Consider the following 27,139-nt stretch of genomic DNA (forward strand, 5'->3'; position numbering starts at 1 on the left):
AGTTGTGGTCAGTGGAGTAGTTGTGGTCGGTGGAGTGGTCGGTGGAGTAGTTGTGGTCGGTGAAGTAGTTGTGGTTGGAGTTGTTGTGGTTGGTGAAGTAGTTGTGGTTGGAGTAGTTGTGGTCGGTGGAGTGGGTGGTGGAGTAGTTGTGGTTGGTGAAGTAGTTGTGGTGGGTGGAGTAGTTGTGGTTGTTGGAGGGGTCGGTGGAGTAGTTGTGGTTGGTGGAGTAGTTGTGGTCGGTGAAGTAGTTGTGGTCAGTGGAGTAGTTGTGGTAGGTGGAGTATTTGTGGTTGGTGAAGTAGTTGTGGTCAGTGGAGTAGTTGTGGTTGGTGCAGTAGTTGTGGTCGGTGGAGTAGTTGTGGTCGGTGGAGTAGTTGTGGTCGGTGGAGTAGTTGTGGTTGGAGTTGTTGTGGTCAGTGAAGTAGTTGTGGTTGGAGTAGTTGTGGTTGGTGGAGTAGTTGTGGTCAGTGGAGTGGGTGGTGGAGTAGTTGTGGTCGGTGAAGTAGTTGTGGTCGGTTTAGTAGTTGTGGTTGTTGGAGTGGTCGGTGGAGTATTTGTGGTCGGTGAAGTAGGTATGGTCGGTAAAGTAGTTGTGGTTGGAGTAGTTGTGGTTGGTGAAGTAGTTGTGGTTGGTGGAGTAGTTGTGGTTGGTGAAGTAGTGGGTGGTGGAGTAGTTGTGGTTGTTGGAGTAGTTGTGGTCAGTGGAGTGGGTGGTGGAGTAGTTGTGGTCGATGAAGTAGTTGTGGTCGGTTTAGTAGTTGTGGTTGTTGGAGTGGTCGGTGGAGTAGTTGTGGTTGGAGTAGTTGTGGTTGTTGGAGTAGTTGTGGTTGGTGAAGTAGTTGTGGTTGGTAGAATAGTTGTGGTTGGAGTAGTTGTGGTTGGTGGAATAGTTGTGGTTGGTGAAGTAGTTGTGGTTGGTGGAGTAGTTGTGGTCAGTGAAGTAGTTGTGGTTGGAGTAGTAGTTGTGGTCGGTGGAGTAGTTGTGGTTGTTGGAGTGGTCGGTCGAGTAGTTGTGGTCGGTGGAGTAGTTGTGGTTGGAGTAGTTGTGGTTGGTGGAGTTGTGGTTGCTGGAGTAGTTGTGGTCGGTGGAGTGGGTGGTGGAGTAGTTGTGGTTGGTGGAGTAGTTGTGGTTGGAGTAGTTGTGGTTGGTGGAGTACTTGTGGTTGGAGTAGTTGTGGTCAGTGAAGTAGTTGTGGTTGGAGTAGTTGTGGTTGGTGGAGTAGTTGTGGTTGGTGAAGTTGTGGTTGTTGGAGTAGTTGTGGTCAGTGGAGTGGGTGGTGGAGTAGTTGTGGTCGGTGAAGTAGTTGTGGTCGGTTTAGTAGTTGTGGTTGTTGGAGTGGTCGTTGGAGTAGTTGTGGTTGTTGGAGTAGTTGTGGTTGGTGAAGTAGTTGTGGTCGGTGGAGTAGTTGTGGTTGGTGGAATAGTTGTGGTTGGAGTAGTTGTGGTTGGTGGAATAGTTGTGGTTGGTGGAGTAGTTGTGGTTGGTGAAGTAGTTGTGGTTGGAGTAGTTGTGGTTGGTGGAATAGTTGTGGTTGGTGAAGTAGTTGTGTTCCGTGAAGTACTTGTGGTTGGAGTAGTTGTGGTCGGTGGAGTAGTTGTGGTCGGTAAAGTAGTTGTGGTTGGAGTAGTTGTGGTTGGAGTAGTTGTGGTCGGTGGAGTAGTTGTGGTTGGTGGAGTACTTGTGGTCGGTGAAGTAGTTGTGGTTGGAGTAGTTGTGGTTGGTGGAGCAGTTGTGGTTGGTGGAGTAGTTGTGGTTGGTGAAGTAGTTGTGGTCGGTGGAGTAGTTGTGGTCGGTGGAGTGGGTGGTGGAGTAGTTGTGATCGGTGAAGTAGTTGTGGTCGGTTTAGTAGTTGTGGTTGTTGGAGTGGTCGGTGGAGTAGTTGTGGTTGTTGGAGTAGTGGTCGGTGGAGTAGTTGTGGTCAGTAAAGTAGTTGTGGTTGGAGTAGTTGTGGTTGGTGGAGTAGTTGTGGTTGGAGTAGTTGTGCTTGGTGCAGTAGTTGTGGTCGGTGAAGTAGTTGTGGTCGGTTTAGTAGTTGTGGTTGTTGGAGTGGTCGGTGGAGTAGTTGTGGTCGGTGGAGTAGTTGTGGTTGGTGAAGTAGTTGTGATTGGAGTAGTTGTGGGTGGCATAGTTGTCGTTGGTGCAGTAGTTGTGGTCAGTGAAGTAGTTGTGGTCGGTGGAGTAGTTGTGGTTGGTGGAGTAGTTGTGGTCAGTGGAGTGGGTGGTGGAGTAGTTGTGGTCGGTGAAGTAGTTGTGGTCGGTTTAGTAGTTGTGGTCGGTTTAGTAGTTGTTGTTGTTGGAGTGGTCGGTGGAGTAGTTGTGGTCGGTGGAGTAGTTGTGGTTGGAGTAGTTGTGGTTGTTGGAGTAGTTGTGGTTGGTGAAGTAGTTGTGGTCGGTGGAGTAGTTGTGGTTGGTGGAATAGTTGTGGTTGGAGTAGTTGTGGTTGGTGGAATAGTTGTGGTTGGTGAAGTACTTGTGGTCCGTGAAGTACTTGTGGTTGGAGTAGTTGTGGTCGGTGGAGTAGTTGTGGTCGGTAAAGTAGTTGTGGTTGGAGTAGTTGTTGTCGGTGGAGTAGTTGTGGTCGGTGAAGTAGTTGTGGTCGGTTTAGTAGTTGTGGTTGTTGGAGTGGTCGGTGGAGTAGTTGTGGTCGGTGGAGTGGTCGGTGGAGTAGTTGTGGTTGGTGAAGTAGTTGTGGTCGGTGAAGTAGTTGTGGTTGGTGGAGTTGTGGTTGCTGGAGTAGTTGTGGTCGGTGGAGTGGGTGGTGGAGTAGTTGTGGTTGGTGGAGTAGTTGTGGTTGGAGTAGTTGTGGTTGGTGGAGTACTTGTGGTTGGAGTAGTTGTGGTCGGTGAAGTAGTTGTGGTTGGAGTAGTTGTGGTTGGTGGAGTAGTTGTGGTTGGTGGAGTAGTTGTGGTCGGTGCAGTAGTTGTGGTCGGTGGAGTGGGTGGTGGAGTAGTTGTGGTCGGTGAAGTAGTTGTGGTCGGTGGAGTAGTTGTGGTCGGTGGAGTAGTTGTGGTTGGTGAAGTAGTTGTGTTCGGTGGAGTAGTTGTGGTCGGTGGAGTAGTTGTGGTCGGTGGAGTGGTTGGTGGAGTAGTTGTGGTCGGTGGAGTAGTTGTGGTCAGTGAAGTAGTTGTGGTCCGTGCAGTAGTTGTGGTTGGTGAAGTAGTGGTCGGTGGAGTAATTGTGGTTGGAGTAATTGTGGTCGGTGGGGTAGTTGTGGTTGGAGTAGTTGTGGTTGGTGGAGTAGTTGTGGTTGGCGTAGTTGTGGTTGGTGGAGTAGTTGTGGTCGGTGAAGTAGTTGTGGTTGGTGAAGTTGTTGTGGTCGGTGGAGTAGTTGTGGTCGGTGGAGTGGTTGGTGAAGTACTTGTGGTTGGTGGAGTAGTTGTGGTCGGTGAAGTAGTTGTGGTTGGTGAAGTTGTTGTGGTCGGTGGAGTAGTTGTGGTCGGTGGAGTGGTTGGTGAAGTACTTGTGGTTGGTGAAGTAGTTGTGGTTGGTGGAGTTGTGGTTGGTGGAGTAGTTGTGGTCGGTGGAGTGGGTGGTGGACTAGTTGTGGTTGGTGAAGTTGTTGTGGTCGGTGGAGTAGTAGTTGTACTCTGTGTAGTTGTTGTCTTTGGAGTAGTAGTTGTACTCTGAGTAGTTGTTGTCTGTGTAGTAGTAGTTGTACTCTGAGTAGTTGTTGTCTTTGGAGTAGTAGTTGTACTCTGAGTAGTTGTTGTCTTTGGAGTAGTAGTTGTACTCTGAGTAGTTGTTGTCTGTGTAGTAGTAGTTGTACTCTGAGTAGTTGTTGTCTTTGGAGTAGTAGTTGTACTCTGAGTGGTTGTTGTCTTTGGAGTAGTAGTTGTACTCTGAGTAGTTGTACTAGTTGTACTCTGAGTAGTAGTTGTCGTAGGTTTAGCTTTAGAAATTAAAAAAGGGTTTTTTTCAGTTTCATTTTAACTCAGTCTTGATAATAAACTGAATTGCCCCAGTCCTGACTCTCTGACTCCATTCAGTGGATCTTCTACATAATGAATTCCTTTGGATGCTTTTATAGTCTGCCTAAGGTTAAGGTGATGTCTCTGCTGAATCTAACCTTGTGTCTGGCCTGACTACAATCTTTCATCTTAGAAACTTGATTAGCTCAGGAAACTCTGGCTTTATATATCTTAATGCAATCCTTAACCCCAAAGATAATCATGTATTTCCTAAAAAGACATTTTGTATTTGGTGATGCCATCAGTGAAATTATAGGATTACCACATAGCACTAATTTTAGAGCCTTTTTTCTTCATTACTTCTGTTACAACCAGCCTACCCTGGTCACAGCACACATCTGCATAACCATCTCAATATAGGCATATTACATTTTGAATTGCATATATTATGTTACGGATTTTGATGTAACATTACCAGTAGGCTGTTCGGCCTGATCCACACGGAAAGCCCATCTGCCTGGAATTTTCACATTGCTGCTCCCTGTGAAGTCTGTGCATGACCCAGGAATTAAAAAATAGTCCCAGCCATCTGTGTCATAACCTGCCTAGCAGTTCAGGAGAAAAATAGTTAAACCAATATTCTAAGTGTGTTTTAGATATTAGATTGAGATAAGTACCTTTAACCACTATAGTATGCTTACCTGTACTTTCATATTGGTTGAAGCAATGTGTCCATAGTTCATCAGAATAAAGGAGAGTTGACCATCTGAAATCAGAACTACTTGAAATGATGTTTCCTGAAAAATAGCCATTTACAAAAATGTGTGAGGCAACACGAAACTTATGACATTTGAATTCTGTTGAATATTATAACAGTAACATTTAAGTAAATTGTTTATTATTGTTTGCAGTTAAGAGAAAATCTACAGCTGTCCTGGTGTCCAAAGTTTTGAGAAAATTCTCTTACGGTGCCTTTGGTGCCATAGTAAGCTACTTTGTCCCACGTTGCAACAAAAACCCACGTTGATGTGAATGTCAGTTTAGGGAAGTAGCGATTGATGTCCTGGGTAGCCTCCTTGAGAGCATTGCCACTAGTGTACTGCCGATAGTAGATTTGTCCATTTATTTGATTATTAAAATTTGCCCACAAAGGAGCTATGATGTTCTGACCCCCATTATCAGAGAACAGGTAAGGAGTGTAGCTGGTCGATGCATGGTCAAAGGTCAAGAACCCATTGTTGTTGACCTAAAAACCAATTTTAAGATGGAGAAAAAAATGAAATTAGATTTCAGTTCACATTAAACAAAAACATGTTATTCATACCAAATAAAGTAATTTCTTTGGAGACAAATCCAATTTTCTTTGCATATAATTATGTCATTAAATTATGAATGTATTAGTTCATTGCCAAATATTGTTTTATTTGAGTGTTAATTTTTTTGTGTGGACCATCAAAGTACAGACAATTCTTAGTAGAAATGTACGTAATGTATATGAGGTACGAGACTGAAATGTCATCACCATGAAATCATAGTGAGAATAAACGAGTGATTGCACAATGAGTAGTGAGAATAAATAAGTAATAGTGATTAAAGCACAGCAAGTGTTTTCAGATCATATTGCATATAGGGATCACACACACTCAAATGAGTCACCACCCAAATGAAGAGTGGGACCATGTCTAGTCACACTGAGACTGACTCACATATATTTGGTTGTACTTTCCTCTAAAGTATATAAATGTTTTCATAAGAGGAATGGCGGGTGAACTTCCATCATCTGACTTTTCAGTCGTTTTGTCATCATTTCCAAATGGATAGAAAGGCACTAGAAACAGATGTAAGCACCATGAATCAAAGATATTTAAATTTAACAATTAAATTATGAAAATGTAAGAAGAGTGGGAGGACTGTAATGTTTTTAGTACCAGAAGTGGAGACTGGAGTCACTGCCCCTGATGTGTGAAAAAAAGCAGTTTCAGGATTAATGTTATTCATTCATTTTTTTGTGAGTTGTATTACACTGATATGTTGTTGTATTTAGTTTAAATATATTGGAGGCTAGCTACACAGCAAGCTAACAAGTTAGTGCAGTTTAACGCGCATGCATAAGGTGTCAAAATTGTCCAAGTGACTACTGTATGTCAATCAAAAGACAACCATCAGGGCAGATGGATGGTAGCCTGTCATTCATTTCTTTTTTGTCAATCATCCCCTAATTTTCAATGTCATGCGATCTACCCACTTCCTTCGTGTTCGATTAGTAGATCGCGATCGACGTATTGGGCACCCCTGCCCTAACCCATAAAATCCATTCTGGTCCATCCAGTGACTAAATCCCCACTAGCACAATTAATGCATTAATCATTATTGACTTTATGGACTTTAACTTTCATATTAGCTACAGTTGTGATCAAATTTATTCAACCCCCAATGCTGCGAAGGGTTTTATGGAATTCAGTGCACATTTGTAATTGTGTTCATAATGAAATCTTACAAGGACTTGTTAAAGAACTAAATGCAACTAAGATAGCATCAATTTTTTTTGTCATAAAGTATTAAATGGCCTTTTTGTGATTTCTTCATTGACACAATTATTCAACCCCTTTACGACTACCACTCCTAAGAACAGAGGTTCATTCCAGTGTTTTCCATCAGGTATTGAAAACATCTGTGGATGTCAACGAGCAGCAATCAAGCATGATAAGCACCAATTAGGCAGATTTAAAAGGACTGTGATACTCAGCTCCTTCTAGACATCTACTGGTGTGTTTCCAAGCATGGTGAAGGCAAGAGAATGGTCCCAGAAGACAAGAGAAGAGGTTATTGCTCTTCACAAGAATGGCAATGGATATAAAAAGATTGCGAAGTTGTTAAATATTCCAAGAGACACTATCGGAAGTATCATTCGCAAGTCCAAGTTAAAGGGCACAGTGGAAACGTTACCTGGTCGTGGCAGAAAGAAGATCCTGACCGCGACTGCTGTGCGCTACCTGAAGCGTAATGTGGAGAAAAATCCCTGCGTGACTGCTAAGGAACTGAAAAAAGACCTGTCAGATGTGGGCACTGAAGTTTCAGCTCAGACAATAAGGCGCGCACTGCATAACGAAGACCTCCATGCCAGAACGCCCAGACGCACCCCCTTGCTGACTCCAAAGAACAAGAAAAGTCGACTGCAGTATGCCAAAAGTCATGTGGACAAGCCACAAAGGTTTTGGAACAGTGTACTGTGGTCAGATGAAACTAAATTAGAACTGTTTGGGACAATGGACCAGCGCTATGTTTGGAGAAGGAAGAACCAGGCTTATGAACAAAAGAACACCTTGCCTACTGTGAAGCATGGCGGGGGGTCAATTATGCTTTGGGGCTGTTTTGCTTCTAATGGTACAGGAAAGCTTCAACGTGTGCAGGGTACCATGAATTCCCTTCAGTACCAGGAGATCTTGGAGGAAAATGTGATGGAGTCAGTCACAAACCTGCGGCTTGGGAGACGTTGGACCTTCCAACAGGACAATGATCCGAAGCACACATCCAAGTCCACTAGAGCATGGTTGAACATGAAAGGCTGGAACATTCTAGAGTGGCCATCGCAATCACCAGACTTAAATCCAATTGAGAACCTCTGGTGGGACCTAAAGAAGGCAGTTGCAGTGCGCAAGCCTAAGAATGTGACTGAACTGGAGGCTTTTGCCCATGAAGAATGGGCTAAGATACCCATAGGTCGCTGCAAGACACTTGTGTCAAGCTATGCTTCACGCTTGAAAGCTGTCATAACTGGAAAAGGATGTTGTACTAAGTACTAAAAAATAATGTCACTAGGGGGTTGAATAAAACTGATAATGATGTGAGCACAGTAAAGACATTTGTGGTTATTCCATCATAAATATTATGTTATGTTTGTCTAATTTATAAATGCCTCTTTGATATAATTGTAAATAAGATGACTGAAATGATCAAAATCAATGTCAAACTGGCCAAAACACTTTATTTCAGTGGGGGTTGAATAAATTTGATCACAACTGTATATAGCAGGGGTATGTCGATCGCGATTGAAGGAAGTGTAGGTCGATCGCGAAGGAAGTGTGGGTAGATTGCATGACATTAAAAAGTAGTGGATGAATGATAGGCTATCGTCCATCTGCACTGACGGTTATATTTTGATTGACATACATTTGCCACAGAACGTTGGTAATTGATTTGACGAAGAAAAAAAAAACATTTCTGCAATTGAAAATCATGATTATGCTCATTTTTATGATGACTACAGAATGAAGAGTGACTTCCTAATGTCAGTTCAGACATTAGATTTTTACATTGGCATATCTAAAGTAGGTAACTGTAGTCAGGCCCGTTGACAGTCTTGCTGGGGCCCGGGACAAGAAAGTTTCATGTGCCCCCCCCCGGCTTACGTCATTTGAATTTCCTCTGTAGCAGACAATCCTTCTGTTAGGTCATATAGTATATAATATAGCCACACATCAAAGCTGTTTCTGACAGCTGACTGGTTTATACTTGACGTGTCGCGAGCGGCGCGAGGGTTCGCGCGGCGAAAATGACGTAATCGCAGTGGCACCGCCCGTGCGCGAGGGCCTCACGCGCTGTCGATTTGCGAGGTCGTGCACCTCTTGAATTTTGTAACTTCGCGCGCGCGCGACGCTTCAGCGCGATGAACAGAGTCAGGGGCGCAGATGGAAATTCTGAAGTGAGGGGGACCAAGCTGTACAGTATATACGTTTATGCTTGTAGATCAGGGGTAATCAACTATATTTTTCTGAGCGCCAAATTTGGCAGATAGCTCCGACTTGGCGAATGTAATTTAATGTGTTGAGCGGGGGGGGTGGCGGCTAACGTAACTTGTTGAGCGGGGGGATTTAGCCTAAATTCCAGCACTTTTCAAACCTGGAACACAATGCAAATTTAAAATTCGTCAGGTAAATGTTTTTCCTTTCTTTTCTGCGCTCCAGATTTCTGTATTTACTTTAACTACCCACCACTGTATTTCCCGCTGTTGGGCGGGTACCAGCCGGTTACGGTCAGTGCTGGATCAAACCATTTTTCAGTGGGAGGCGGGGGTGTATGCACTTAATGGAAACTATGCAGATAGGTAAAAAACATATATATTTTAGCCATTGAGCTTATTTTGAATACATTATTTTATATTAATGAAAGATTTCAAGATTATTTAAAAATTATAGACTTTAAATAAAAATAAATTGCTGGGCTCTTTGACGGGCCCCCCTGGCCCTGGGCCCCGGGACAACAGACCCGGTTGTCCCCCCCTGTTGACGGGGCTGACTGTAGTAATGGCTGTAGGAGATTTCTGTTGATTGTTCCATCTCTATTGATGTCGGTTCTCATTTTAGTTCTTGTGCAGTCAATGGCAATAGAAAATGGCAGTTTGTTTGGGTGCTGGACTTTTAAAAGAAACATTTCTAAACACTGGGTCTATACTTGAACATAACCAAGGAAATAACCTGTAACACACTGAGAGACATATGAACTGATATACTGGTAGATGTACATTGTAATGGAACAGGCTTTTAAACTTTAAAATGTGTGTACCTATTGTTACACACTGGAATGAAAACAACTTGAACAACCAATTAAATATAAATGTTATCTCTATGCTAGGGGCATAAACGTGATTTGAGCTCAACGTGTTGCTTTTAACTATAATTGGTTAATCTGACTGTCATTCAGGAAACTGGCCAATGACAACTGTTCGCGCCTCTCAGGTCATGTTTGAAAATATTAGCGAGTGTGCTGACGATGGACATTATGGTTGGTCAGCCTACAAGCTCTGGTGGCTAGCTAGCCAGGGGTGGGTAGAGTATTCAACAATTTTACTCAAGTAAAAGTACTGTTACTTGAAACATGTTACTCAAGTAAAAGTATGCATCCAAAAAATTTACTTGAGTAAAAGTAAAAAAGTACTTTGATTAAAAGCTACTCAAGTAGTGAGTAAATGCATGAGTACTGTCTCGTGTCAATAAATTACATCATGGTGAAATTGAATTACTGGAAACAATGACTTTTAATGATAACAAAAATTATTTATTATAAATATAATATATAAATAATATGTATTTTAGTTTGGTCCTAATTATTAGGCCTGTGTAACTTTAATGTGTTCCACAAAGGCACTAACTGATGAGACTGTCAGCCAATACGTGTAGCTACAACTTGACGCCAACTGAATCAATTTATAGCAAACTTAATCATCATATATTGCTAGTGTGTACACTCAGAGTGTGAACTGGTTTTTAGTATTGCACTGCGTTACATTTAATAATTACATTATACAAACGTTATGCCTCAGAGATCAGTGGCGGTTCTAGGGGTGGGGCCACAGGGGCATTGGCCCCAGCTGAAATCTGATTGGCCCCCTGAAGTGCTCCTGTTCTGTCACTCATCTGTCCTTTGCCCGAGAGCGATGATCCTCAGATTATAGGTGGATGCAATTCCATACCCAAAGACTAGTGGAGCCAAATCGGAATGTCCAGCGTGAATAAAGCTTACAGAAGAAGACTTGCACGATCCCGTGGAGAAAGTTTTTCTATCCACAACCGATGGCACTTTTGAGGAGTTGGTTGGGAAGTCATAAATCCATGTTTACTCACAGCTGTCACGTAGCTTAACATTAAATTTAAGATGCAAAACTTAAGATGCAAACAGTAGTGTTAACTGAGGCCCTACTTGTGTTTAGACATGAATGTTAGCATTTCGCTAATAAATGTAATGCGAATTCACGTTCTTCTTTGTAACTTAACATTAAATATAATGTTTGGCAATGATAGAGAGTATAAAAAGAAAGGGTCAGTGTCAGACAAGAATTCAGCAGTTTTTGGCCAAAAGATTGAGCCAGCCAGACGCTGAAACAGCAGAGAGAGAGAGAGAGGGAGCAGCAGAAGACTGTAGAACAGAGGCTCGTCAGGAGCAGGGCAACAACAGTTAATGCTGTAATGTATGATATTGTAACTTGTGAACTGGCACATAAGTTCACTGAATTCGTACACCTCATAGTGATGATTTAATGTAATGGCTTAAATTTTTATTGATTCTTATATCACCACATCCACCACAACTCGCTTTATATTTTAAGCTTTCAAGTCATTCCTTCAGCTTTAAATAAATAGTAATGTGGTCTTGTAGACAACATGGTTTCTGCTGAATAGTTTGTGACATATATTTGTATTTTAGCCACAAACTGGGACAGGACTCTCTCTGATAAGGACAAGCAGAGTGAAGTTGATGACTTAACTCCCCATTCTACTGAGCCACCAGAGTCACCGATCAGTGCAGATCCTACAGGATCTGATGGTAAGAGGCTCTCTTGGAAAGTAATAACTGATTGCGTGTGTATTGTGACACTAGGCTTATGTTAAATACACTGCTCAAAAAAATAAAGGGAACACTTAAACAACACAATATAACTCCAAGTCAACCACACTTCTGTGAAACCAACCTGTTCAGTTAGGAAGCAACACTGATTGTGAATCAATTTCACCTGCTGTTGTGCAAATGGAATAGACAACAGGTAGAAATGAGAGGCAATTAGCAAGACCCCCCCTATAAAGGAGTGGTTCTGCAGGTAGGGACCACAGACCACTTCTCAGTACCTATGCTTTCTGGCTGATGTTTTGGTCACTTTTGAATGTTGGTGGTCCTTTCACACTCGTGGTAGCATGAGACGGACTCTACAACCCACACAAGTGGCTCAGGTAGTGCAGCTCATCCAGGATGGCACATCAATGCGAGCAGTGGCAAGAAGGTTTGCTGTGTCTGTCAGCGTAGTGTCCAGAGGCTGGAGGCGCTACCAGGAGACAGGCCAGTACACCAGGAGACGTGGAGGAGGCCGTAGGAGGGCAACAACCCAGCTGCAGGACCGCTACCTCCGCCTTTGTGCAAGAAGGAACAGGAGGAGCACTGCCAGAGCCCTGCAAAATGACCTCCAGCAGGCCACAAATGTGCATGTGTCTGCACAAACGGTTAGAAACCGACTCCATGAGGATGGTATGAGGGCCCGACGTCCACAGATGGGGGTTGTGCTCACAGCCCAACACCGTGCAGGACGCTTGGCATTTGCCAGAGAACACCAGGATTGGCAAATTCGCCACTGGCGCCTTGTGCTCTTCACAGATGAAAGCAGGTTTACACTGAGCACGTGACAGACGTGACAGAATCTGGAGACGCCGTGGAGAGCGATCTGCTGCCTGCAACATCCTTCAGCATGACCGGTTTGGCAGTGGGTCAGTAATGGTGTGGGGTGGCATTTCTTTGGAGGGCCGCACAGCCCTCCATGTGCTCACCAGAGGTAGCCTGACTGCCATTAGGTACCGAGATGAGATCCTCAGACCCCTTGTGAGACCATATGCTGGTGCGGTTGGCCCTGGGTTCCTCCTAATGCAGAACAATGCTAGACCTCATGTGGCTGGAGTGTGTCAGCAGTTCCTGCAAAATGAAGGCATTGAAGCTATGGACTGGCCCGCCCGTTCCCCAGACCTGAATCCGATTGAGCACATCTGGGACATCATGTCTCGCTCCATCCACCAACCACAGACTGTCCAGGAGTTGGCGGATGCTTTAGTCCAGGTCTGGGAGGAGATCCCTCAGGAGACCATCCGCCACCTCATCAGGAGCATGCCCAGGCGTTGTAGGGAGGTCATACAGGCACGTGGAGTCCACACACAATACTGAGCCTCATTTTGACTCATTTTGATTACATCAAGTTGGATCAGCCTGTAGTGTGTTTTTCCACTTTAATTTTGTGTGTGGCTCCAAATCTAGGCCTCCATTGGTTAATAAATTTGATTTCCATTGAATGTTTTTGTGTGATTTTGTTGTCAGCACATTCAACTTTGTACAGAACAAAGTATTCAATGAGAATATTTCATTCATTCAGATCTAGGATGTGTTATTTGAGTGTTCCCTTTATTTTTTTGAGCAGTGTAATTTGTCATTTGCTGCTTTTTAGACATCTTCCAGTGTGGTACACAGAATCCTGTGCAGACGTCAAATATTTGTTCTGCTACAGTAGAACCTGATGGTTTGCTTTTCATTCTGTAAATATAAGTCTTTAAATTTCAGTGAAATATGCGCTCATTCACTTACTGTTGCTGAATGCCATGAAAGTTAAAAGATGAGGGATATTAACAATTGACTGTGTGCTATTGTGTGCAAGGATGTTGGACAAATACTTGGCCCCTCTATGAATATTGTGGCCCCTTGATGGCCCCTTACTTAGAAAAATCCTAGATCCGCCACTGTCAGAGATATAGCATTACACAAAATTATACATACGGCAAACTTATCGCATCGCAGGGTTGCGAACTCTCACGCATTGAGCGTGAGACACACGCATTTGACTGTTTTCACATGCTCTCATGCCACACTTCCGATATCTCACGCCGAAAAAAAATCTAGTTTATTTACCTCTGATCCATATCTGATTCAATGAGTTACACTGGATCGTGATATAATACTTAATTTGTGTCCATTTTACAACGCCCCCCCCCCGCATCGTGTTTCCTCATATTTGTTCTTGTAGGCTGAAATGTCCACAAGTTTTGGCAGACACAACTGACAGCGCATTATATAACTGTCCTTTTTACACGTTTGTAATATAAACATTGGCTGTATGAGGTCAGGGATGCTCGGGAGGTTTTTCTGTCACTTTCTTGCTAACGGTTGAGAAAGTTTGCGTATGTGATCACGTGACTGACCGGCTTCATTTGACTGGTCACTCATACTCGGGTGACGAGACGTTGGTCAGTCTTCTCATTGAAAAGATGAATTATTTACAAAACGAAAGTAACGGTAGCGCGTGGCGCAAATCCGATTGTAACGGAGTAAAAGTCGCGTTTTTCTCAGCACATATTTACTCAAGTAAAAGTAGAAGTCGTTCATAATAAAACTACTCTTACAAGTACATTTTTGTCCAAAAAGCTACTCGAGTAAATGTAACGGAGTAAATGTAATGCGTTCCTACCCACCTCTGTAGCTAGCTACGAGGATTATTTTACATCTGCCTGCCAAATTATTATTTTGAGTGGATTATCGTTGGATGATTCTACAAAATAAGATGGAAACGGGGCACAGAGGAAGAAAATTTAAGTGAAGCATTATTGGTGACATCAGGTAAGAAAACATCCTTAATTTATGTAAGCCAATGTTAGCTAGTTAACTAGCTAGTTAGCCCAATCTAAAAACACATTTCACTTGAATGGTCTCATTTTGAATTGGTTTCAAAGTGAGGTGAACCTTGAAATAGTTGAGCATTTTTAACATTAAGTCTAATTTACTAGGAACGTCGCCGACTATTCTATCGCTAATGATTAATAGTCACAATGACTATTGTAATGTAAATGATGTACAAATCAATGTGCTTAACAGTTCAACTTTCTCCATATGCCACTGATGTCGCATTTTGTAGTTGACGTCATTTCTATCATTTTTAGCACTTTGGATCTGGATTTTGGGTGGCAGACATTAATGGGGTTTTTTTTTTTTATCCGCCTCTATCTAGTCCTGCGTGGCTGAATATTGTACCGTCTGCCAATGGGCAGCGTTGAGGGGTGGAGTCTACAGGCCTCCCAGCAGGCCCCGCAGTGAGTTCCCTGTTTCCCTGGATGTGTGTTGTATGTGCGTTAGTGTTCCCCCTCCCCTTTCCCCTTAGAATCAGTGTATTTGGCACTTGTTTATGCTTTTAGTGTGTTGCTTATAAAATAACAGTTCACTAACGTTGGTGTCATGGCTCGTTCTTGTCCTTCTGACTCGACGCCGTTACAATATGTAATGAATATGAATAGACTTAAAACTGCAGTATTTTTTGTGAAAACCTTTCCAGATTAATGGAGAAAATCCTATGCAATTAAAATTCATGTTGCAGCTGGACCACTTCTCAGTTAAGCTAATGCAGATCTGCACTGAAGAAAGAAAGGGTGAAGGAGACCATTGGGATCATTGTGAAGATTTTGTCCATAGCATTTTAACCGTTAGGGAATCAATATGCTTTCTCATATGTTAATGTAAAGCAAAAAAATAATATGCACAAAGTTTTGCCTACATTTTGTTTACTGTACAGAGCAGGAGCGCAACACAGCCCAGAGCAGGAGCGCAACACAGCCCAGAGCAGGAGCGCAACACAGCCCAGAGCAGGAGCGGCACAGCCCAGAGCAGGAGCGGCACAGCCCAGAGCAGGAGCGGCACAGCCCAGAGCAGGAGCGGCACAGCCCAGAACAGGAGCGTCACAGCCCAGAACAGGAGCGTCACAGCCCAGAACAGAGCAGGAGCGCCACAGAACAGAGCAGGAGCAACACAGAACAGAGCAGGAGCGCCACACAGCCCAGAGCAGGAGCACTAGCTCACAGTACAAATCAATCTGGCCATTATTTTGAGGTGAGTGACTCTCCCTGCCTCACCACTACACTGGATCTTCAGGATCTGCCACCTCCTGAATCCCTCTTCACTGTTTATATGTGTTTTCCCAGATTAAGATGTCATGATTCAACATAACAGAGAAGTCTGATCCCTTTTTGAAATGGCTTTGCAGTTTTCATTCTTGGATGAAAACTGATGTCCAGATGTATAAGCCTAACAAAGCTCTGTAGGTTTTCAAAGGGACTCAGATAAGGTGAATGTATAACATTTTTGTCTCTTTGAAAAAGAGTTTTGTTAACCTGCACACTTGTGCCACTAGACATCAATTGTTTTCCAAAGATGAACTTTGAGTAGTAATTTCAATATCAATAAATTTTCTACCTGCAAAGATTCAGAATCTAACCAAGTAAATGATGATTCAAAGACTTATCATTTATACCAAATCACGGTAAATATTTCAGCTCATAAGAACTATATTTGTAATGTTATTGGCACAAAATTAACAGCAGCTAACTTTGGATTTTGACTGCAAGGCAGACTTCTGCTTTTCACTTCTGAGAGGCCAATGACCAGATCCTGCAGATTTCTTCTCTGCATCATACGGAGAATATGACCCTTTCTTTCACAGGAAGCTACCCAGGTGCTTGTACAGTCTCTCATCATCTCAAAGCTGGACTACTGCAACTGCTTACTTACGGATCTTTCTCTATGGGTCATCAGACCTCTACAATTGATCCAGAATGCAGCAGCACGACTGGTCTTCAATCTCCCCAAGTTCACATGTCACTCCAGTGCTGCATTCTCTTTACTGCCTTCCAGTAGCTGAAACAAGCAAGAGGCAAGGTGGCGTGACACCAAGCAGAGACAATAGAGAGATGGCTTGATGTTGACAACATGAAGCAGACAACTCAGCGGTGAGGCACTGCGTCTGTCGTCCTTATAACCACAGGAAGACAGGTGCGTGCCATCACCGTTGATTAGCCTGAGGTCTGACTCACGGGCTCCTCCTGGTGGCGACTGGAGGAGCCGCCCTGGGACCAGCCCTGACAAAAACGCCATGTTTAAAGTCTCACGGAAAACAAACTTCAAGACCTGTCCTGGCTGCGAGATAGTGGAATGAGCTTCCATTGGCTGTCCAGACTGCAGAGTCCCTAGCAGTCTTCAAATGTAGACTGATTGTTTAACAGACTAAAACTCTAGCACTTGTCATAATACTTTCCATCAGAGGTGGGACCAAGTCAGTGTTTTGCAAGTCTCAAGTAAGTCCAAGTCTTTATCCTCAAGTCCCGAGTCAAGTCTCAAGCAAAGACAGTCAACTCAAGTCAAGTCTCGAGTCAAGACAAGCAACCGTCAAGTCAAGTCCCAAGTCTGAAACTTGGAATTTCAAGTCCTTTCGAGTCTTTTTTTTTTTTACAGGCACCCACGCTTTACGAATGCTACGCTGATGCGATTCTTTACTCGTTTTGTTGGTGTTGGTGTCCACCAGCCAAAAGATGACAGATCATTTACATTTTATCTTCTCTTAATTACATAAATGTACTTAAACAAGAATGTTTTGTTACATCATTTTACACGAAAATAGCAAGCTTCATCGTAAGCAAAATGCTGTCATTACGACAGCATCTTGCTGTCAATGTTATTCTAAACATTTGGATAAAATGTATAAATATAGACTAATAAAAGGTTAGGGTTATTTTTTCATTGTTTTCTGTTATTGTGGGGTCACGGTGTACTATTGTTACCTGGAGATTCAGTGGGGTCACATATTCTGATGGCTGCCATCAGAATTGGTGACCCCAGTTAAAAAGGCTCACCTGTACATCCCATTCATGATTTCTTTGTTGGCTGCAATGGTGAGGGGATGGTAAATCTTGTTTAAGTACATTTATGTAATTAAGAGACGATAAATGTAAATATAAACATCTGTCATATTTTGGCTCGTGGACACCAACAAAACGAGTAAAGAAAGTGCATCAGCGTAGTTTACGTAGCATTCGTAAAGCGTTTGTGCCTCTGAACAGAAACTGTGAAATAGCGCCCCCTGTGGTCACAAAACTCGACGGTCACAGAATCTGGTGTAACGCCGGTCTGCGTCAGAAGGATGGAAATTAAATTAATGCGGCGCACTTTATAAATATTAATATGCGTTTTAAAATTTAGATTTGGGGTAAAAAAAGTCTTTGCAAGTAAACAGGTTCAAGTCCAATTCAAATCCCAAGTTATTGGTGTAAAAGTCCAAGTCAAGTCTAAGTCTCTGAATATTTTTTCAAGTCAAGTCAAAAGTCTTAATATTAATGACTCGAGTCTGACTCGAGTCCAAGTCACGTGACTCGAGTCCCCACCTCTGCTTTCCATTGTATGATACCTATGTGAATTTGCATTTCTTGTAGGTATCCATTTTAATTTCTGTAGTTTTGCAATAATCAGCCTATGTTTTTGTGTACTTCTAGGTATTTGCATTGATTTCTGTAGTTTAGTATTATTCTGGTTTGAGGGTATCTTGAATTCTGACCTATCTATATACTATTTAGAATTAATTCTGTGAACAGATGGCAAAGCACTTCGTAAGTTGCTCTGGACAAGAGCGTCTGCTAAATGCCCTACATGTAAATGATAATGAGTGTATCTTTCATTTCACATCAGTGTTATGTGTTTGTAGTTGTGTTCAGGCTACTGATATTGGTGATAGAGAAAGACACTGAGTACAGTCCTGGGGATTTAAATGATTAAAAGTGATGATGGAGGACATTGAGGTGCTCAACATTGGTATAATATACGTTTTCCATTTGTATAAAATAACTTTGCAATTTGCATTGCACATTTGAGTTTGTCCTGGAAGTCATGATGAATATGGACAGGAAAAATCTGTAAAATTACGGTATTTCTCTGCAGAACTTTTTGTGCTGTCACTCTATTGAAAGTGCTTATTTGAACAGCTGTGGTGAACGGAGTGAGAATGGCCCGCGGTGAGGTGCAGCGATCCCCGTGGCGGAGTGAGAACGGCCCGCGGTGAGTTGCAGTGATCCTCGTGGTGGAGTGAGAACGGCCCGCGGTGAGTTGCAGCGATCCCCGTGGCGGAGTGAGAACGGCCCGCGGTGAGTTGCAGCGATCCCCGTGGCGGAGTGTGAACGGCCCGCGGTGAGGTGCAGCGATCCCCGTGGCGGAGTGTGAACGGCCTGCGGTGAGGTGCAGCGACCCCCGTGGTGGAGTGAGAGCGGCCCGCGGTGAGGTGCAGCGATCCTCGTGGCAGAGTGTGAATGGCCCGCGGTGAGGTACAGCGATCCCCGTGGCGGAATGAGAACCGCCCGCGGTGAGGTGCAGTGATCCCCGTGGTGTAGTGAGAACGGCCCGCGGTGAGGTGCAGCGATCCCCGTGGCGGAGTGTGAATGGCCCGCGGTGAGGTACAGCGATCCCCGTGGCGGAGTGAGAACGGCCCGCGGTGAAGTGCAGCGATCCCCGTGGCGGAGTGAGAACGGCCCGCGGTGAAGTGCAGCGATCCCCGTGGTGGAGTGTGAACGGCCCGCGGTGAGGTACAGCGATCCTCATGGTGGAGTGTGAACGGCCCGCGGTGAGGTACAGCGATCCTTGTGGCGGAGGAGAGAGATCATGGCTATGAAAGTAATACAAAAATATATAGAGGAACTAAAAGACTCCATGAACATGATGTCCGGTGAGTTGGCTACACTGACTAAACAACAGACAACTATAACTGAACTATGAAATCAAGCAGCTTAAAATGCTAAACATGCAGCAATCTAAAATAATAGAGTCTTTGGAAAACAGAGTAGCTGATTTGGAGCAGTATTCCCGATTGAATGATGTCATGATAACAGGACTAGTAATAAAACCACGGAACTATTCACAGGCTGTGAGAAGGAGCAGGACTGACAACATTTCAGAACATGAAAGTACAACAGAGGAGCAGGTAGTCACATTCCTGCAGAGTAAAGATATTGACATTGAAATTGAGAATATTGAAGCCTGTCATACTCTATCAATCAAAAGTCAGAGAGGAAAGTCTGCTGTATCACCAATAATCATTCGATTTAATAACAGAAAACATAAGATTGATTTGCTGAAGCAGGGAAGAAATCTGAAAGGTACAAATGTATATATTAATAAACATCTCACCAAAAAGAATGCAGACATTGCTAAGAAAGCCAGATTACTAAAGAAACAGAATAAAATCCAGGCAACTTTGACAACAAACTAAAGTTTTTATAAAAACAAAAAATGCGTATAAGGGTCTATGGATTAGATCCTTAGTGCAACTAGAAAGGTTAGAAGATGATAAGTAGTTGGAAACACAACCATTCATTTTTCTTTTTTAAAATTAAATATGGTACTGTGTTATTGGACTTAGATAAATATAAAAATGAAATAAAATATGAATACTCATTGAGAATCAGAGTATAAAATATATGATGCTGATATTATGGGTGAATCAGATTTTTTTCCAGTGATTGAAGATTGTCAATATTATAATGAAGAGCAATTCAATGACAAGGAAATGGTAAATGGGGGTTTCTCAATTATTCATTTTAACAGTAGAAGTATGAATTCAAATTTTTCAAAAATATCAGACTATTTAAAACATTTAAACAGACACTTCAGTATAATAGCAATATCAGAGACCTGTTTCAATGAAGAAAATATAAATAATTATGAAATAGAAGGATATACACTATATTATATGAATAGGAGCAATAAAAGAGGTGGGGGGGTTGCGTTATATATTGATATTGAATTTAAGTGTAAAATTAGAAAAAAAATGTCAATAAGTGTTGATGGTATAATGGAAATGATTACAGTTGAAATAATAAATGACAATTCCAAAAATATAATAATTAGTTGTGTGTACAGGTCAACCGGTTCTAATATTGACGTATTTACAGACAAAATCACTGAGCTCCTGGAAAGTAGTTATAATAAAACACTTTTTCTGTGTGGGGATTTTAACATTGATCTAAGAAGTCAAAACGATTCAAATAATATTAGTATGTTTATCAATACAACGTATAGCTTAGGACTCTATCTTTTAATAACCAAATCAACAAGAATTACAACTCACAGTGATACAGTGATTGACAACATCTTTATAAATATAAGAAATGAAGAGGTGCTAAGTGGGATCTTGATAGCTGACATAAGTGATCATTTGCCAGTGTTTACAATTTGTAAAAAAAATCAGCACAGCAAAGAGACAGTTTTAATAAAAAAACAAATGATAAATAGATCAAAAAAAGCTATGGATAAACTAAAAGATTATTTAAAAAACAAAATTGGAAAAATGTGTATGTAAATGATGTAAATAGAGCATATGATGTGTGAATATTTTGGAAACACTATATGAAAAAATTGTATGCAAAAAATTTGTGTTAAGAGAAATGTTGATGATAAGCCATGGATGACGAAGGAGAAAAGAAATGCCTGTAGGAAAAAGAATTATTTGTATTCAAGCTTCTTGAAATTGAGAACAAAAGAAGCAGAAGAGAGATACAAGAAGTATAAAAATAAGTTGTCATGGATTTTAAGAAAACATAAGAAGGAACATTATAGTGCCTTACTACATAAAAGTAAGGGTAACATGAAAGCAGCATGGGGAGTAATGAATAGTGTTTTGAAAAATCATAAAACAACTTCAGGTGTTTCACAGTATTTTGTAAAAGATGATAAAGAAATATTTGATCAAAGTGAAATTGTGAATGAATTTAATCAATACTATGCGAATGTTGGACCAAGTCTTGCAGATAAAATACCAAAAGATGATAATAATACAAGCCATACACGCATGGGTTGTGTCAACAGCATCTTTCTTGGTGAAACTGATAAAGAGGAAATACTAAGCATGGTATTTACAGATTACAAAATTTACAGATAAAAGATCAAAATATTGGGCTAACATGGATATGATGTTAGTGAAGGATATAATTGATTGTGTTGTATATATATATATATGTAATTTATCATTTTCAACTGGAATATTTCCTGATAATATGAAGTTAGCTAAGATAGTTCCTCTCTATAAGAATGGTGACAAATCTCTCTTTAAAAACTATAGACCAATATCATTGTTGCCACAGTTTTCAAAAATTTTAGAGAAATTATTTGTGAAAAGATTAGATCAATTTATTGTTAAACAAAATATTTTAAGTAGCAGTCAGTATGGGTTTAGAACAAATAATTCAACATCAATGGCCCTCATTGAGCTGATGGAACAGATAACAATGGCTGTTGATCAAAAACAGTACTGTGTTAGCATATTTGTAGACTTAAAGAAAGCATTTGTCACCATTGACCATAATATTCTTCTTGGAAAACTGAATAAATATGGGATTAGAGGAACAGCACTACAGTGGGTATCTAGCTATCTGGAAAATAGAAAACAATTTGTACTTGTACTTGGTGTACTTGGTCCAAAGCTATTTATTTTATATGTGAATGATTTGGTGAATGTATCAAGACTGTTCACATGTATATTATTTGCAGATGATACCACATTTTCGTGTTCGGGGAATGATATAGAACGCATGCTGGATATGACACAGAAAGAATTTGTAAAAATACAAACTTGGTTTCAACTTAATAAATTATCATTGAATCTGGATAAAACAAATTATATGATTTTCAGTAATAGAAAGAAAACTATAGATATTCCATTTAGAGTTGATAGTGTTGAGGTACGTCGAGTCAGTGAGGTAAAGTTTTTGGGTGTCATCATTGATGAAAAGCTGACATGGAGACCACACATAAATCATATAAGAACAAAAATTGCCAAATCTATTTCACTGATGTACAAAGTAAGGGATTTAGTTAATGATAAAGCTCTGTATATGCTATATAATTCCATAATTGCTCCACACCTGAACTATTGTATTGAAGTCTGGGGTAAAGCATGCAAAACAATTATCAATCCTATTATAACATTACAGAAAATGACTGTACGACTAATCACCAGAAAACATTACAGTCACCCATCAAATACACTGTTTTATCAGTTAAAATTATTGAAGTTAAATGATTTGGTTGATCTGAATATTTTATTGTTAATGTATAAAGCACATAAAACCATATTACCATCAAACATCCAATTAAAATTTGTAAAGAGAAAGAGCTGTTATAACCTAAAAGGGATAGAATTGTTTGAAAAACCTAAAATTTGAACTAGCTTAAAGGAGCGGTGTACTGTAATACAAGGAATAAGATTATGGAATAATTTGAATAGTGATGTTAAAAATGCTAGATCCATATGTATGTTTAAAAGAATGGTAAAAGTGTATTTGTTTAAAAAATATGAAATAGTGTAATGAGCTGTTGTTAGAGAAGGATTTGATTTTGGTTTGTTTTTTGTTTAGTTTAGTTATGTTTTGTTGTTTTTTTTGTTTTTACAAAATATAGTTGTAACTATTCTTGGGAAATAAGGGGCAGATATAAGATTTTTTTCTTCTTTCTGCTGCCTTTCATTTCATGTGTGAATTGTATACTTTTTTCTTTTGTGCATAAGTTTTAATTTGTTTATAATGAAATGAATAAATCTAATAATTAAATAAAATAAATAAATAAATTGTAATAATTCAGGGAAAATTTGTAAAAAATTTTCTGTAAATTTATAGTTTTTCCACTTAATTTAAATCAGGGTTTTTTACTTTAAAATTAAAGTTTTTGTTTGGCAGCCGCTGCTGCCAGTCGTTGACCGTTTTTTTAAGATTTCTTTTTTTTTTTACAATGTATATCAGGGGTCGGCAACCTATGGCACGCGTGCCACCGTTGCTACGCCGAGGCATAATCACTGGCACGCACCACGCTGGACCAGCATCAGCAAAAAATAATTCTAAATATATATTATTATATTAATGGATTATACTTTTGCGAGTGACCGTAGCGCGCAACTCCGCACACCTCGCGCAAACCTGCGCGAGCGGCGGAGGCGTTTATACTTTGCGATCACAATATAATACTTAATTTGTGTCCATTTACACCCCCCGTCAACAACTTAAACTTGCCAACCCCCCCCCCCCCCCCCCCCCCCCCCCCCCCCCCATTTTATTTGTTGATAGTGGCACACTCATTGTCTAGACGTTAAAGTTGGCACTCCATGTCTCAAAGGTTTCCCACCCCTGGTGTATATAATAGTTATGTAATGGCTATTACATAGCTATATAACATGTTTCAGGTAGATATGATTTCTCAGTACTTTTAATAGCCTTCATCAATTCCATCTTTAATCCCATGACCTTTTTTATCATTTACTGCTGCACAGTAATAACTACCGAACTCTTAGGTGGTTGATTAAAAAAGTAAATAAAAATAGGGGAAATGTTTCCAAATGTCATTTTATTAACAATCAAATAGTAACTGCAGAGGTATTAAATACACATCTATAATGGGTACATTTATCTAGGAGAAATGGTAACAAATATCACAAGTAATATTATTCATCCACAAATTTAACTACAGCCTGCTGAAACATGTGCAATCTGTTGAATGATCTGTGATTTGGGTATTTTAGGTATACCATTATTTAGATAAAGGATATTTTTCCTCTAGTATTTCCATATATTAGTTACTGTCTCACAAGTACTTACCATTGAATGTCATCAGAAGTGGCAGTAGAATTAGGAAACGCATTGTGATGATCTGCTCTTAACACTATCTGCAAGACACACACCAAAATATGCCTGATACATTAGGATTAGGGACTACAGACCAAAACATGTCTGGAAAAAGTAAATGTCACATTTCAAAAGGTTTTACAAACAAAAGGTTTTACAAGGTTTTACATCTCATGAAATATCGACTTTTGAAGAACAATTTTTTGCAGGTCCATAATTCCATAAATCCTTAATATTAATAGGTTCACAAAAGCACATTTGTGGTTAATGTAAATTCTTTATATTTGGGTTGAATATTTAATTTCAATAAAATATAATACATGATTTGTATTAGTTAAAGCTTATTGTGCATTCATAGTTTTTGTGGGAAGTTGCAGTGTGATTATTAAGAAGCTCCAGTGTGAAAGATAACTAAATGAGTGGTGCTTACCAGAGAAATGTCTGCAGGGTCGTCAGTGGCCTCTTCTCTCTCACTCTGTCTCACTCTCTTCAGCAGTCATGTGTGTGTAGTAATGACTCTACTGCACCTGCATCTACTGATTCATTAATACGATTCCCTGTCACATTTATACCTCTGAACAGGTGATGACTGTATTATAAGGAATGTTTATATAGGGCTCCAAGGCAGTTCAGAGAACATTTCATTTTCATTTTGAACATTACAACCAGGAAACATACATGCATTTGTGACGGGCAGGGTGAGTGAAAATAAATGGAAGCGATCACGCCGAGTCTCAGGGAAAAAGGATGGTTTAATTGAGAAAGTGCACAAACGAATTAAGAATTAAGGATATAATAACCAGCGGTCAACTGGTACAAAGACAAGACATATATAGACAAACAAACAACCCTCAGGTGAGACGGATCGCGGGCTCCGCCCACCTGAGGGACAGTATTCAGTCCTTCAGTGAGTACATCTGTCAATCACTTATTCAAATGGTTGGCCAGTCATTATTCCAGTTATTTAGTCTTTCATTTAATCTGAACAGTTATGTTGGGATATTGTGGTAGCATTGTAGGCATTCCACAAAATGAATGAATTTCAACTGGCTAAAATCCACAACGGTGATGCACCAACTATTAATGACAATCTTTAAGTAAGTGTACTGCTTCAGGGGAAGGTGTAGGACAGTATCCTGTGAAAGGTTTAGATGTGGTGGAATTGTTTTAATATTACAGCATTGCAGCCCTGAGACAAGCAGAAGAGTCTCTGCTGCCATTTGCTAGGAGAACCACTGCATCTCCTACACTGATCCACACAATACTTCTCCACACAATACTGATCCACACAATACTGATCCACACAATACTGCTCCACTCTATACTGCTCCACTCAATGTTGCTCCACTCAATACTGCTCCACACAATACTGCTCCACACAATACTGCTCCACACAATACTGCTCCACTCAATGTTGCTCCACTCAATGTTGCTCCACACAATACTGCTCCACACAATACTGCTCCACACAATACTGCTCCACACAATACTGCTCCACTCAATGTTGCTCCACTCAATGTTGCTCCACTCAATACTGCTCCACACAATACTGCTCCACTCAATGTTGCTCCACTCAATGTTGCTCCACACAATACTGCTCCACACAATACTGCTCCACACAATACTGCTCCACACAATACTGATCACACAATACTGCTCCACACAATACTGCTCCACACAATACTGATCCACACAATACTGCTCCACTCAATACTGCTCCACTCAATACTGCTCCACACAATACTGCTCCACACAATACTGATCCACACAATACTGCTCCATACAATACTGCTCCACTCAATACTGCTCCACTCAATGTTGCTCCACTCAAGGTTGCTCCACGCGGTGCTGACCCCCCTCTGTGTTTCTTCACTCTGTGCTGATCCACTCTGTTTCTTCACTTGGTGTTACTCCACTCTGTGTTTCTCCAGCTCCACAGTGAGAATGCAGCTTTGTTTTCTTTGCCTTTCTCACTCGCAGCTGTGATTAGTGATCTAAATGGAGCTTCAAGGCTCTCCTTAAGCGCACACGCCTCTCGTGTCTTGCCACGGTCACAGGGGCTTTTCTCACATACACTGTGCAGATATCATCAGGGCATTTGACTTCTACCATATTGCCACATATGAGCATCGGCCTCAACACCAAATGTATGTTTGATTGATGACTCACCAATCTTATTATTTTCTGAATGCAACAAAGACATGTATCAAAGTTTTTGGTAGACGTGGCCCATAAATGGGTATAAAAGGTTAAGTGGATGGTTTGTTTTGGTCAGTTTAGGTTTTCAACTTGTTTTGTCATGCCGAAGACATTGCTCCGATTCAATTGACATAAACATCAATACAGGCGGTCTCCGGGTTACGAGGTTCCCGAGTTACGATTTTTTGTGGTTCGACACATCTCCCATTTACTGTATAAAGCCTTGTTTGGACGTAAGTGGTTCTGCGTCGTAAACGGAACTTGGTGTTTGGTGTGCACGGCGGACGAATACATGGTTACGCGGCTCGGGACAGAGGAGGACGGCGTCAGGATAGGCTAATATAGAAGTTATCGTTATTTATATTGAATAATCTCTCCACCGATCACAGACTTTTCTTCATTTAGTTTTAATACAGTCAAAGAAAAAAGGCTAATTTTTCTTCCATTTAAAATGTCATTACTTTTTTATTTCTAAACCAATGTTAACATGGATGGTGTTGTTCTGTTTGTATAAAGGCTCTATCCAGTGGTGTGAATTTGTGTTACGAATTGACCAGGCAGAGAGGGATCCAAATGCGGAAGAACACCGCTTTTATTGAAATGAGACGCTGGTACAGAAACAGGCAGGGGAATCACGAGTACTAGGATAAGTAACAGCTTTTTCTTGGCGTGGTCAGGACGGTCCAGGGTCATACCGGGGGAGCAGAAGTCAGGAGGTACAGAGGGACTAGGCAGGGGACAAGGTCGGGGACGTAAGCGAGGGTCAGAACACAGGAGAGCAGACAGGTAATAGAACGGCTTGGTACGCGGCATGAGTCGGCAATACTTCGCGACTGAGACGTGCTGGGGAAGGTGTATAAGTGTGACTGAAAGGGGGCGTGGTAATGAGGGGCAGGTGAGGCTGGTTAGGGAAGATCAGGTGGCATTCCTTACAGTACCCCCCCTCAAAGGAGCGGCACCTGACGCTCTACGACGTGCCGGGGGGCGACCGCGGCGCCGGGGGGCGACCGCGGCGCCGGGGGGCAGGAAAGTTGGGGTGC

General features: G+C 41.4%; 2 protein-coding genes and 1 long non-coding RNA gene across 3 annotated transcripts in view; all 3 read right to left on the reverse strand.

Annotated features, from left to right (window-relative positions):
• The window catches only part of LOC143516410 (uncharacterized), a 137,658-nt gene that overhangs the window by 18,726 nt on the left and 91,793 nt on the right, over positions 1-27,139 (reverse strand). The gene's annotated exons all lie outside the window — the stretch shown is intronic.
• LOC143516120 (uncharacterized) lies at positions 463-4,097 on the reverse strand (the record flags this gene model as incomplete). Its single annotated transcript, XM_077007715.1, has 3 exons — positions 4,068-4,097; positions 3,588-3,853; positions 463-3,460 (listed from the first exon to the last, which is right to left on the reverse strand). Coding segments are annotated over exons 1-3 (3,294 nt in total), but the record flags the coding sequence as incomplete, so codon positions are not given.
• LOC143517704 (uncharacterized) lies at positions 4,624-5,711 on the reverse strand. The gene is made up of 3 exons (XR_013132021.1): positions 5,616-5,711; positions 4,877-5,155; positions 4,624-4,706 (listed from the first exon to the last, which is right to left on the reverse strand). It is a non-coding gene; the product is annotated as an uncharacterized LOC143517704 (long non-coding RNA).

Source organism: Brachyhypopomus gauderio, chromosome 6 (assembly GCF_052324685.1).
Source record: "Brachyhypopomus gauderio isolate BG-103 chromosome 6, BGAUD_0.2, whole genome shotgun sequence".
NCBI classification, from domain to species: Eukaryota; Metazoa; Chordata; class Actinopteri; order Gymnotiformes; family Hypopomidae; genus Brachyhypopomus; species Brachyhypopomus gauderio.